At 41.9% G+C, this 13841-nt stretch overlaps 1 protein-coding gene across 1 annotated transcript; it reads right to left on the bottom strand.

Annotated features, from left to right (window-relative positions):
• Window positions 1-7568: 7568 nt before the first annotated feature.
• Window positions 7569-12802, bottom strand: LOC134601549 (zona pellucida sperm-binding protein 3-like). Its single transcript, XM_063446068.1, has 8 exons — window positions 12407-12802; window positions 10821-10939; window positions 8786-8889; window positions 8533-8710; window positions 8343-8463; window positions 8184-8275; window positions 7928-8064; window positions 7569-7775 (listed from the first exon to the last, which is right to left on the bottom strand). Exons 1-8 carry the CDS (start codon window positions 12800-12802, stop codon window positions 7585-7587), a joined length of 1338 nt encoding a protein of 445 aa, XP_063302138.1. The 3' UTR covers window positions 7569-7584.
• Window positions 12803-13841: the final 1039 nt, after the last annotated feature.

The raw sequence follows: 13841 nt of genomic DNA on the forward strand, positions 1-13841 counted from the left end.
TTTTGGTAAGCCTAACGGTAAGGCTTGGGTTTTGTTGGTATTATTTTTATAATACGATACGGTGCCATATCTATGCAACAGGTTTAGCAAATGTGGAAGCGATTCAGTAGGGTTTGTTAAAAATAAGAGAACATGGTCAGCGAAGAGTGCTAGTTTCTGTTCTCTGCTTTACATAGTGAGCCCACATTATTATTATTATTATTATTATTATTATTATTATTATTGCCATTTATATAGTGCCAACAGATTCCGTAGCGCTTTACAATATTACAATAGGGGGGATTTAACTATAAATAGGACAATTACAAAAAACTTACAGGAACAAAAGGTTGAAGAGGACCCTAACTCAAATGAGCTTACATTCTATAGGATATGTTGAGGTGTGGCTTTATATGTCTAACCAAGGGTTCCAGGCTCAGTATAAAAATTAATGGTGATAGTGGTCATCTGTTGCGGGTACCATTTGTGATTCCAAATTTTTGGGATAAAAAGTCTGTGTTAAAAACCTTCGCTGAAGGATGTGAGTATAGTTCCATAATGCTATTCACAAACGTAGGTTTGAAGCCTAGTTTATGGAGGGTTCTGCTCATATAAGCCCAATTCAAGCGATCAAATGCTTTTCCCGCATCTAAGGCCAGGAGTATCCTTTGGTCATGGTTAGTATGGGCCCATTGAATGAGGTTGACGTAGTGCCTCGTACTGTCACCCACTTGTCTTCCTTGGACAAAACCCACCTGCTAAACAGAAACTAAATCGAGCAGGAAGCCAGCAGCTTGGCATAGAGTTTAATATCAGTGTTATGAAGAGATATGGGTCTAAGTTTAGGGCATTCCGTTGGTGGTTTTCCAGGTTTGGGAAGTGTAACTATGTGTGCTTCAAGTATTTCTGGAGGAATCAAGCCGGAGGATTTTAAAAGATTAAAAATAATTGTGAGGTGTGGCGTTAAAATAGGTTCAAGCTTTACCTACCGTTGGCAGGCGGGCATTCCCTCCAATGGCCATTGGAGCAACTAAATGACCTCCATTTGTCTAAATATACATAGGGATTAAGGAGAGAGTGCAGGTAACTTTTTCTTTTCTGGTTTTTACTATATATTGGGGCTGATGTGTACTGTGGTCCTTGCTGCCGGCCCACTAGTGATGGGAGTGAGCGCAGGACTTCTCTTTTTGTATTTACATAATAATAGTTGGACAATCCATCAGGGCCTGGGGTCTTGTGTTTGGGAAGAGATTGAATAGCTTTTTAATTTCATCCTCTGTAAACGGAGCTTCTAACTGTTGGGATTGGCTCGGAGAGAGTCTGGGAAGATTTACTTCCTCAAGGAATTTGTCTATGCCGGCCTCTGAAGGCTGATGTGTATCTGGGTCTTTGTGTAGATTGTAAAGCTTGTCATAGTAACGTACTAATTCTTCTACAATATCATTAGGATTAAATAACTTGTGTTTTTTGGTAGATGTAATGTAGGGTATCTTCGTTTGGAGGTAGTTTGATTTTAATATTCTCACGCAAGTTTTTCCTGCCTTTTTACCATGTATATAGTATTTCAATTTCCAAGCCCTGATCTGTCTCTCTGTATCCACTAATGCCAGCTGTTCTAGTTCTTTTCAGAGGGCATTTATTTGTTTACTATGTGATTAGGAACGTGCACTTTTATGTTGGGATTATAGCTGGGTCAGGTCCCGAAGGAGCCGCGATCGGGCCACACACAATTTGTTTTTGCATTTGGAGCCTAGTTTGATTAAAGTTCCTCTAATGACAGCTGTATGTGCCAACCATAGGGAGGGAACTGCAATATTGTCCTTATTATTATCCTGAAAGTATGTGATAAGTGATTCTGTTATTACAGGGAGTAATTTGGAGTCATCCAACAGTGCCTCATTCAATCTCCATGACCCTCTACCCCGCACCGGGTACTTGGAGTGGAATGTAACTGACTGGTGAATAGTCCGACCATGTTCTAGAGCCTATATTAACGGCGGTGACGTTGGGCAGAGTAGCTTTATCTACAATGCAAATATCTATTCATGAGTAAGTTAGATGTGCTGATGAGTAAAATATGTAATCTCTAGCAGATGGGTAAAGACACCTCCACGTGTCATATAAATCATAGTTATGAAGCAGGCCCTCAATTTTTGACTATTAGTTACAGCTAAAGGGTGTGGTCCTTTGTCATCTTTTCATGAAATGTCTAATTTGGGGTAAAAGAGCTATTAAAATCACCACATAAAACAATATGACCCACACAAAGTTCTAAAATCTTTTAGTGCTTTTTAAAAAAAAAAAACATTTATTCAGACTGTGAACAGTTGGGTGCATACAAGGAAGCAAAGGTAATTTGAATACCATTTAGGGAGTCTACCGGGATTAATAAACATCCCATTGCATCCTTATATTGTGTATCCTCAGTCTGCATGAATTAAAATAGACACCCCTTTAGATTTACTAGGCGAGTATGCATGATATTGACTGGGGATAACATTAAGAGCATACGTTAGGGGGATCCTTTGCACACAAATGGGTTTCTTGGAGGCATATTACTGCGGCCCTGGATTTCCGCATATCCTGGTATAGTAACCCTCATTTATGTGAGCTATTAAGCTGTGACAAACTGACTTTGCCACTGGCTTTCTATGTGCCAAACTGCTCTGCTCCCCTGGCTTATGGAGAAGTCTGCTTGCCAGCCTCCTGCCATATGACTATGGAACTAGGGTGAATGGCCCTTTTAAAAACATTATTTTGGCTCATGGACTTTTAAAAGACTGTTTCTGGCCCTTTAAATGCTTTGGGAAAGGATTGGTACTTTTTATATGGCACTTCGGATACAGCCGAAGTGCCGAAGTAGTTGAAGTGGCCGCCATTCGACAAACGAACACTTGGCGGCGGCCAGTTTAATTCAATCAAACGCGGTTAGCGTGTGTGCCGTCAAATCTCTGGAACTGAAATCGGCTACACGATGGCACGAACACCGCTGAAACTTACCTTCGTCTCTACTTCGACACTTTGACAGAAGTCGAAGTGTGTTCGACTTTTTGAACACCGCATTCGAATGGGACTTAGTTATTTTTCAGTGCAGAAATAGACCAGCCGCACAGCCTGAATCTCTAGAACTGTTTTGGGCATGAAAATGTGCGTGCAGTCGGTCAAAAAGGGACTCTCATCTAACTTTTTAACCACGGAACCGATTCAAGTGAATTTTGGATATGCTTGTCCCTAAGTTATGCTGTTTATAAAAATATAAGTATGCAATATAAGTATAATATAGTATAATATTGCATGAAAAATCACAAAGTTATATGAAAAGTATATTTTTTAGCTTGGAGATAATTGAGTTGATACAGTAATTAACTCAATTATCTCCCAAGCAGAGGGGAGTAGTCCTATTGTAATAAGTGGGTGTGATTATCCATGTGCCTTTATCGGATTGGTTGCTAATGTACAGTTTCAGTACCCCACAAGGTTCACGTGGGTGGTAACCTGGCTGGGAAACTTGCATATAAACTGGAATAAACGCTCATTGGAGTCAGTTCTTCTTCACCCTCAACACGTAGCCTTGTCTCGTGATTAGAGGGGACAGCTATACTCACACTGGCTATTGCTATGCTCTGCATACTCCCTTGAACTTTAATCACTTAGCTCTTTTAAGAGCTGTTCCTGATATGCTCTCCTGGAGGAGAGGTCTTTCCCACGCGGTCTTGGAGGACAGAGGCTAATCCAGGGTGGAGTTTATCAATGGGATAGAAAGTCTGTACTTTTCCATCAAATGTCCTTATCAGTGTAGCCCAGCAAAGACCTTGCAAAAGCGTTGGATGGGACCAGCAGCTGGCCAGTCTGTCTAGGCCCACCAACAATACCATGCCAGGTCTGTGTGGTTATCTCTTATCTAAAAAGCTAGCTCTATTCTCATAACTATCTCATGATGGTATGCATAAGTCATTCTGGTGCTGTGTTGTGGTTATTCACATTTTCATTACTGTGTACCGGCGCCATCTTAACTATCTATAATAGTTTAATTTGCTTAATAGTGATCAATCATTCTTAATTAATATGGAATATTATTGTCACAATACTTTAGTTAGTGTTTTGTTTTATTTTTTAATGCTAGAAAGGCCATGAATTATCTAATGTAAGAGGACTTTCGGCATTCTATTATGCGGATTATAGACTCGGCATTACCAAACCACTGCATCTTATATTTACATGAACAGTACAGTATTTTCCGATCCACACGTGCCACACCTGGGAATGGTAATAAAAGTTTTAGGAAGTTCAACAGGGATAAAATGAACTGCAAAAAAAATAAATATATACACACCCTTGATGAGAATGGAATTATGGTGACTAGGTAAGGGAGCATAATAAGTTCTCTATACCAGCCGGGGGGGGGGGGGGGGGTGAATAGGGACCACTCATAGTGAGGCCTAAGAATAATATACCTAAGAACCACACCTTCTGTGTTTGGTATACATTAATACTTTTTGACCATAGCATACATTGAGTAAATAGAGTTAGGTCATATATCCATTAGTCAGCATTTCGTAAGGAGAACTTATAAAGAAGTAACCGTTTTTTTTGTTTTTTTTTGTCTTTAACCCCTTAAGGACCAAACTTCTGGAATAAAAGGGAATCATGACATGTCACACATGTCACGTGTCCTTAAGGGGTTAAGCTATAACAAGGATTGCTGGAAGGAGGGCAGCTGGTCTTTTCCCATAGTGCATAAAGGGCTAACTGCATTGGCATACATCAGTATGCTCGATAAATCGGGACTTAGAAGTTTTATGCTTGAATATTAACTTGAATGAAAACATATAAGTAACAAAGATCATCCAGTACATAAAATCTGTGATGGCCTAACTAGGCAGCACAAGCCTTCTGCAGCCTATTACAACTAAGGATTCCCATGTAGCTTGTATAGCCACCATTTATACCGTGCTCTGGGTTATGTTCCACTACCCCACCCTTTACTCGGGTGCGCTGTCAAGAGTACTTCAAGATAGATTAGTTCAACAGACATTAAAGGGGACAAGTTATATAGCATAACAGCAGCAATAATTATAGGTTCAATACGATGTGTAAATAATAAAAAGGATACCACAGAAGGACCCAGTCTTTGCTGGATAAATCCTAGGAGCAGGCATGATTGTCAATGTTTATACCTTCCTTTGAGTCAAGAAACAAAATAAATGTAGGCATGTGAGAGTTCACAGATGTATTGGGGATCCAGTCATTCTCCATTCTGGTTGTAACTTAAGTGAGGAGCTCTGAGATTCTTGATCCGATGTTAGCAGTGCCAATTCTGTCAACTCCTTTATGCCAGCTTCTGGGTTGAGGATTGAGTGCATTAGCCCATTACACCAGATCAGCAGCTGTGTGGGGTACTCCCAATGGTAGGATGGTTTCGCAAGGCTTTAGTTGTATTCACAAATTCCCTTCTGGCCATGGTAAGGGATGATAGATCTGCAAAGACTAGTATATCTTGATAGGGATTAAGCAAAGTAGAAATTCTCCTGGATGTTTGCAGCAACGAGTCCTTAGATTGGTAGTGAAATCTCACTAGTGTCTGCCGCGTGGAGTCCTCGGTAATCTGTGAACAGATCGAATATCCAGGCAGAGTCTTCAAGAGTAGGGACAAGTGCTTTACATAGACCTTGGACGTAGGCTGGCAGTGCCTCTGCCAGAACTGTGTCTGCAATACCACAGAAGTGCACATGTCGGCACGACCGGTCTTCCAGCTCCGCCATTTTATATTTAAGTTGGGTGTGCTCCATCTATTGCATTTAAGTGGTAATTTAGTTTTATTGTCTCTCCCCCCCCACACACATATTTCAAGGGTGAGGGGGTAGGTAGGGCTTTATTTTGTGGGTGGGAGTAACTAGGGGACCCCTAGTCACCTGGGGGGCAGATATTTTTACATTTAGCCCAGACCCATTGCCAATGGGTGTTGGCAGGGAGGACAGTAGGGATTCCCCTTGTCATTTAGGGCCCTCACCTGGTGAAAGTGGGGGGGGTGCTTTTTGTTTTTCCCCCCAAAGGGACACTAGTCACCTGAACAACTGTAGCTTAATGAAGCAGTTTTGGTGTATAGAACATGCCCCTGCAGCCTCACTGCTCAATCCTCTGCCATTTAGGAGTTAAAACCCTGTATGAACCCTAGTCAAACCCGCTTTATTTAGCTAGTTATTTAGGGGACTATAGTTTTCCTTTAAATAGGAGTGAGCAGCCTGTGGCTATAGCAAGTAGGGGCAGATTTAATACCAAGTAATCTTTACTTTCAGTTGGCTGAAAGACCAATTTGGGTCTTTCAGTCTCGGTAGATAAGGAGCCATCTACTAAGCAGCTGCCAGATGCAGCCACAGATCAGAATTTCATTCCTTTGAATTAAATTTCAAACTGAACATACCGAATGTTGTTTTAACATGAATGACCTGTTCATTGTTAGGACTTTCAGGAATAGTGAACACCGGCATCACTACTGATAAAAGTGAGAGTATTGAGAGAACATTACTCTGACCCACAGGAAGTCGGTCAGAGTGGGTCAAATGTAGGAATACAAGATAAAGTCCCTACTTTGATTTATAGACAACTAGATTAGATGGGAAGAAATGATCCTGAGATCGAGAGAACGTTTGACCATGACAGTGCTGCTTTAAGTCTCTCCAGCACTAGCTTCACCCCCTTGTTTATTCATATTGCACTTTGCATTTCTGATGCCTTGTTTTGAGACTTCACTGTATGAGGCATTCTATAGTGTAAGGAATAGACACTTATATTGGTACACTGTAGCTCCCACTGCCCCCAGCATGGGAAGTGTTAAAAGCCTTTGTGTCTTCACCCGATTCCAGTGCAGGTCTCCCTAGCTACTCTGCTTCCACTGCCAAGGGATAATGCACATGTGCAGTAAAGTTATTCGACTATCCCCATAGAAAAGCATTTATTTTCAGACGCTGATGTCCTCATGCAGAGCGTGAAGAGATGTTGGCAACCAAAAGTTGCTTACCAGGAAGTGACATGTGGCTGTCTGATGCAGCCTCAGTCATGCAGTTTCTCAAAAACTGCAATCATTAATAAGATTAACTGGTCTAGTAGATGAACCCCTAGACAGATGGTTTTGTGCTGCAAACCAAGTTAATCAAATTGTCCAACACTGAAGTCACAGCTTAATCATTTACTGCTTGTACCTGTGTGTCCAGCTTACCAGACTCCCACATTCTGGAGTTTCTTCCTTTATACAATGTATTCACTAAACTCGAGTGAAATCTAAATAGAAGTTTCTATTCAGGTTATACGTTGTGGCATACTGATGTACTAGACCTTTTAATAAGGTTTAAAAAATGGCTTCAGAAAGCTTTATGCTAAAGCCATGTATCCATTTGCTCAAATTAGTGGCAAGCTACTTTTTGGAAATTCAGCAAGACTATACAATTATTCCATCTTCTATTCCAACATGCCTGAAAAGGACATTGTTTATTTTAGCAGGTCCCCTCCTTGTTATATGCTCCTTGGTAGAATGGTCTACCCAAATAATGAAGCAACACATTAGCTTTTAAAAAAGGTTTTATTTTTGTCTCAGCTTTTAGACCATGATTACTTCATAATAAAGGCTACAAGAGCACCAACCACAATGACAGCCATACTCAGGATACCAAGGGTCACCAACACCCAGAGCTCCACATTTGTAGATTCTTGGGTCACAGCAAGAGCCTGGTTCTGCCCTGCACCAATTACCAGCAGAGGTCCCAGTGTTGCCCATTTGTGTTCTTGGTCCAAGAGAGGTCCTGTGAAAACAAGTAGGCTTCAGTACATGCTGACAAGTCAGATTTGAAGTTCCCCAGTCATGGAAAGGAGCCAGGACAAGAGGTACCAGGCCAGTTATGGCATCACACTGCATTAAATGTAGCTTGAATTTAAGTGAAGTTATGTAACTCACCAGATGGAGCTTCTCTCTTGCCAACACCCCTTTGTCCAGGATACCATGGATTAAGTCTCCGGCTGCTGCCAGTTGTAGCACAGTTTCCAGTCTCACAACAGCTGCATATGGCACCATTTCCTTCCAGAGCTGTCCAGCTAAGGAAGAAAAAAAAAACAATCCATTTGAGGATTTAGCCTCAGTTAGAATATTTACTAACAGCTATGTCCTCAAGCCTCAGTGTTGCCAACAATCCTGCTTGGGGTTTATTACTTACAGGTTGGAGGATTTGCTAAAGGAACAGGCCTTGTTCATGGGATCAGGAACCTGGCTTGCTGCAACAGCTCTCAAGTTACAGGTGATGTAGATCTACAAACAGAGGTTACATTTATAGAGGTTTCTCAAAGTGTACAGAGACGTATGACTAGATACTCACCATGGAGTTATCAGATCCAACAAATCTGAAGGCATCAACTGTGAACTGGAGCCGGACTGGTGTGGGTCTCGGGGATCTAAAGGCAGAGGATGAATCCTCCTGTTTGCCATCCAACAAACACCTGCAAAGCACAGGCTGGTTTAGAAAAGGTATTACCATCTACCACAAATCCACAAGTGGCATAACCTACCCATTCTGAGCAATGATCTCATAACGAGGGCTGGAGGTGGCATCAGGGGATAATGTTGCCACACAGCTGTCCACGAAGATCATCATAGACACATGGTTTGTTGTGTCAACAGAAGCCTCCATGTGGAATATGTCACCTAAATTGAATATTGCAGATGTCCGTGGGGCACTCCAGTCATCTGGAAGGTTACACATTGAATGGGGTTAGTGACAGCAGAGACAGGAGTCACCCATAACATCTAGACAGTAGTTACCTTTCATCAGCATCAACGAGAAGGACAGACGTTCCTCTGCGGATATGGTGGAGCTGAAGGGAATCCATGTTGGTTTGATAGCATTGCTGCTCACATTGCCATGTCTGCAGAGAATAAATATATTGTCATGTGAAGTAATCTCATAACATTCCTTTCAGTAGGTTCTGAATTAATGTTTTTAAAGTGCACCAGAATTTTAGCTTAAGAAATAAAGTCACTGATTTTACTCAAATGGCAGAAAATGGAGTACTCTTGTTTATGCATCCCTAGCTAAACCTCCTCTGGCTGTGCCTCCCTGGAGGAGGTTTACTTTAAATCAAGTTTTACACCGAACAACAATATCTGGGCGCAGCCATTTTATGTGCCGCTTGCCTACTGTGGGACTGATGGATTGTGGGTTAAAAAAAATAAAGTCTGAAAGATCCTTCGCAACATGCTATACACGAGTTAATGTAGTCACTTTTATTTATTTAATAGAAACCAAAAGATATGCCAAGCATCATTCCACAGTGATCAGCCAAATGGTTATTACAGTGACAGCACGATCAACTGAGGACTGCGCTGCTCTCCCCAATTATGGGGAAGGACCCATTTTCTGTACCAGAAGACTGTGGGGCTGCAGCCATGCACACTCAGTGACCCAGGCAAGTTATCAGATTATACTACAAGTGGTTTTAGGACCTAGTGGGATGTGCTAGGGTACATCTGGCACCATAACCACTACAGCCTGATGGCACATGTCACTCAGGACCAGCCACGCAGAGCATTAATGAAGTGTGGTCCTAGTGCTGGAGTAATACAACACTTGGATGGCTGAAGTCAGTGTATATTGTCCCAGACGGGAACCCTTTACTGCAGCAGGATTTATACAGCTATAGGCTGGCACAGCACTAGAGTTTTATACGTTAGAACCAGTATCAGGACATATTTATCCTGATATTAGGAATGGGCAGTTTTGGTTGGTTTTCCTAAAACACCTTGCAATACGCCATGCTACAAGGTTTTCCTAAAACACCTTGCAATACGCCATGCTACAAGAATGAGGTCCAGAGATGTTGGAGTTCCAGAATCATGTTGACCTTTAACTGCAGTTTTTATTATGGCTTGCTGCCTTCAGGGTAGACATGAACATCTCCCAACATATGGAGATATATGAGTCATACTTAACCTTGTCACTTAGCCTGGAAACATGACTGCCTCCCCCTCACACAGGACCATGCACACAGTGCTCTGGAGGTTTTAGCTCCCACTGTACAGCATATGCTTGAGGACCGTCCCATGATCTGTAAATTGGGATTGCCTTGCCAAAATCAGGACAGTTGGGTGGACTGAGGTTTGTAGTTCAAGTCCACAGGGGCTGACATTTAGGTTATATGTGTTTGAATAGGGCAGAGTGCACACTAAAGGCTGAAGACCAGATCTGCACTAACCTTACCTCTGATGCCATGATATCACTATAGCAACCAGCGCTGGATTCATTGTAGTGCAGACTGATAGCAGTGTATTCAGCAGCCCCACTTATCTGATCAGTTGGTAGTGGATGTCCATATTTACACAAAACAGAGCCATGCAGTGCTTATATCACAAATAAGCATATGGGATATCAGCACTGCATGGCACCATGCAGTGTATATACAAGCACTGCATTACTTACTGTAAGGTTTGTAGGGAGAGATTACATATTGTAGTGTCACAGCAGCAGTTATTAGAAAGAGTCAACTTTGTAACTAGACTAAAGTATTTACTGCAAAGTGAACATTAGAGTTTCTCAAAAAGGCAGTGTTTTACATTGCTGCATTACTAAGGATGGCTGGGTCACTGCACCCAGACCACTTCAAGGAGTGGAAGTGGTTTGGGTGCTTCTAGTGTCCCTTTAACTGGTTCATAGACTGTCCCTTTTCTGGTAAAATTGATTTTTGTATTGAGGAAAAAGCAGTGTTTACCAGAGTAACACCTCTAGCAACTGTCAGACTGATAGCACTACAGGCATTTTCTCCTGAAAACTAGATTTTGAGAGAGACAGACTGGTAGTCACCTGAGGTAGTAGCACTGGATGGGGATCACAGCAGAGTTGGTACGGATGATGGGACTGTTCCTGGAAGGGGTTGGGCTGTAGGTCAAGTTCGTGCTATAGATCAGCCAGTCCGAAGTCATCTGCAGATACAAACATCAGATTTGTTAAAACCCAAGAAACACCACAAACTGAAGATGTCTGACACTCATTAATAAGCTGCAAGTGACACAATATTGGCCACTACATTTGTTTGTCATGGCTGCAAGTTGTAGGTAAGGAGCAGTAGTACAGAACATTACTGTTTTAATCTAATCCCATACATAGGCCAGAGATTAAGTAGCAAATCTTTAGAAAAGTGCCTTCATTTGATTAGTGATGGTTTAGTTATATTTAGTATAAAGCCAGTTTTCATTAGAAGGCATTCTAGGCAGGCATGGCCTAGTACCGGCTAGTCATCAATATGCACAACCTAACTTCCTTCACACAGTGCATACATCCCAACTCGTGTCCACACCCGTGGGAGGTGATAAAGGGGGATTAATAGGTAGGTCAGCTGGCATGACTTCAAGTCCACCAAAACCAGCTGGGAACCATTGCCATGAACTACTAGTGATGTACTCAAGCTATGATTGCTGGTGACAGATCCTTGGTGTTCCTAAAAGCAGGACACCAGGGAACAGTACCCAAATATTGGGACTGTAAAGCCAAAAACAGGATGCTTGCAGTCTTCCTGAAGCAGTCTTAGGGAGACTGAGTCAGTTTGTGGAGGTAGGGATACATAAACACAAGTGATGTAATGCTAAAACAGCCAAGAACTGAGCAGTGAGATTACATGGGTATGATCTCTACACTAGATCCCTTTAATCCTTAAATAGTGAACTGCAATATATCTGGACTACACACTCAATGGCCACCTATAGTTTGTGCAACCTTTAATATGCTCCTTCATGGTATGCCATCAGTTCACATATCTATGCAGTATAGTAAAGTCTTAGAAGGCAAAAAAAAAAAAAAAAACAATTATAAACACACCACATGGTTATGCCCACCAAGGTTTAAACATCATCTTTGTATTGAGAGATATGTACCAGAGGTACATGCTTAGACTATTTAAAGAGGCTCTGAGTGTAGGCTTTCATTGGTCACTTCTGGGGGAGCATTTTGCATGGAGTACCCTGACCAACCACTATGTGCCCCTTTGGGCATGACTCTAGGATACATTTGCATAGTCTCTTCAAGGAGTTTAAAGCAACACTACAGAAACCATAGCCAGTAGTGATGGTGCCAGGAGTGTTCCACTTGATCATTGTAAGAAGGCATGCCAATTTAGAATACGTAAATCTGGGGTTTCCCTGCCTTTGTTAGTTCCAGCAGAGATACAAGCTCCGATAAGCCATTCCAACCTTCTATTGGTAATAGTGGACTTTTTAACAAAAAAAAAAAACCAAGACCACCATATCCACTACAATGCACCTTGTCACATCAGCACACCTCAGTTTGATACACAATTGCCCATATCTCCAACATTAAAAAAAGTCAGTTCACACTTTCAAGTCATACACGTCAGAATACAGAGTTCATGTATACCTAGAAAGACATTTCCTCACCTGTAAGGTATTGCCACAGTCCTGCAGCCCGTGCTGGAAGATCACAGTAGTTGCTGTACTCTGGGAGCTTGGCATACACTGCTTGGGACCCAGACTCAGATCAGAGGCTTTCACCAGCCGCCCATTTCCATAGAGATCCCTCTTTACAGATACCACCATTGCATCCTCCATACATTGCACACTAATAGGATTCTGGACAGGAGTCTGCAGCTGTCTGGACTGACCCACCACCCCAATATTCAGCCTGGAGGACCCCCAACCAGATGGTGTCCTCCCCCACCAGGAGTCATACTGTCTCCGATTCCTGGCTAGGACATGCTTCCTGGAAACAGCCAACTCTGGTCCAGAGACCAGTAACACAAAGAGAAGGCAACTCAGTCTAACCCACTGTCCCATTCTGACTGCAGTACAATGACTACCTGTACAGCCCTGCCCTTTATATACCTCTCTCACCAGCTGCAGGTAGGTTCCTCTAACTAGGAAAGGTCATCTGTATAACCCCACCCACCACCTGCAAGTAGGTTCCTCTAACTAGGAAAGGTAATCTGTATAACCCCACCCACCACCTGCAGGTACCTCTAACTGGGGAAAACAATTACAGACACCTGTAAAAGCATCTTAACCAGTTACTAAAGTTGTTAGATCCTCAATGGGTTCCTAGACATTTATTGGTTGTTCGCTCAGAAATTAAAATATATTGTACACAGTATTCATGTGCTGCAGGGGGGGGGGAGGGGAATCAGTTACTTACAGGGTTATTGAATAAAGTGAGAATTAAAGGTGAGTTCAAAGCGAATTTCAAATTTAAGGCCAACATAGCCGAATGTGAAGAATTATTTAGCGAGCTATGCTTTGCATTCAGCGACTGTGGCCTTAGAATGGAAATTCCCTTTGAATTATCTCCTTAGTAAATAACCCTGATAATGAGGGTGATGCCATACAGGGTCATTCATTAAAGTGAGAATTCAAAGTAAATTTCAAGTCAAACTGGAACCATTTTCTGTCAGCTCTGCTTTTAGTTCAGATACTCTGACTTTAAATTTAAAGTCACTTAGAATCTGATTTGATCTCACATTTCAGTAAAGAACCATGCAAGTTTCCCTCCTGTAACACGGAATTCTACATGACGGCAGCACTTTTCATGCTCTGTCTAATGGTGTCAACTATTGGTATGGTGGATCTAGAAAACTATCTGGAGCTGTATTCATCTGATGAGTGTTTAGGTACAGACTTACTGCTTTATGGAAAATACAGAGTTTGAGAGCTTCAAGGTAAAATAATATATTTTTTTGAAAGTTACAGGGCTACTTACTAAAGTGAGAATGGTCAGGAATTCACAGTGAAATTCAAATTTAAGATCAAAATAGGTAAACTGGAAGAATTATCCAAGTCAGCTGTAATTCCAGTTTGGCTACTTTGGCCTTACATTTGAAAT

Source organism: Pelobates fuscus, chromosome 3, assembly GCF_036172605.1.
Source record: "Pelobates fuscus isolate aPelFus1 chromosome 3, aPelFus1.pri, whole genome shotgun sequence".
Lineage (NCBI taxonomy): Eukaryota > Metazoa > Chordata > Amphibia > Anura > Pelobatidae > Pelobates > Pelobates fuscus.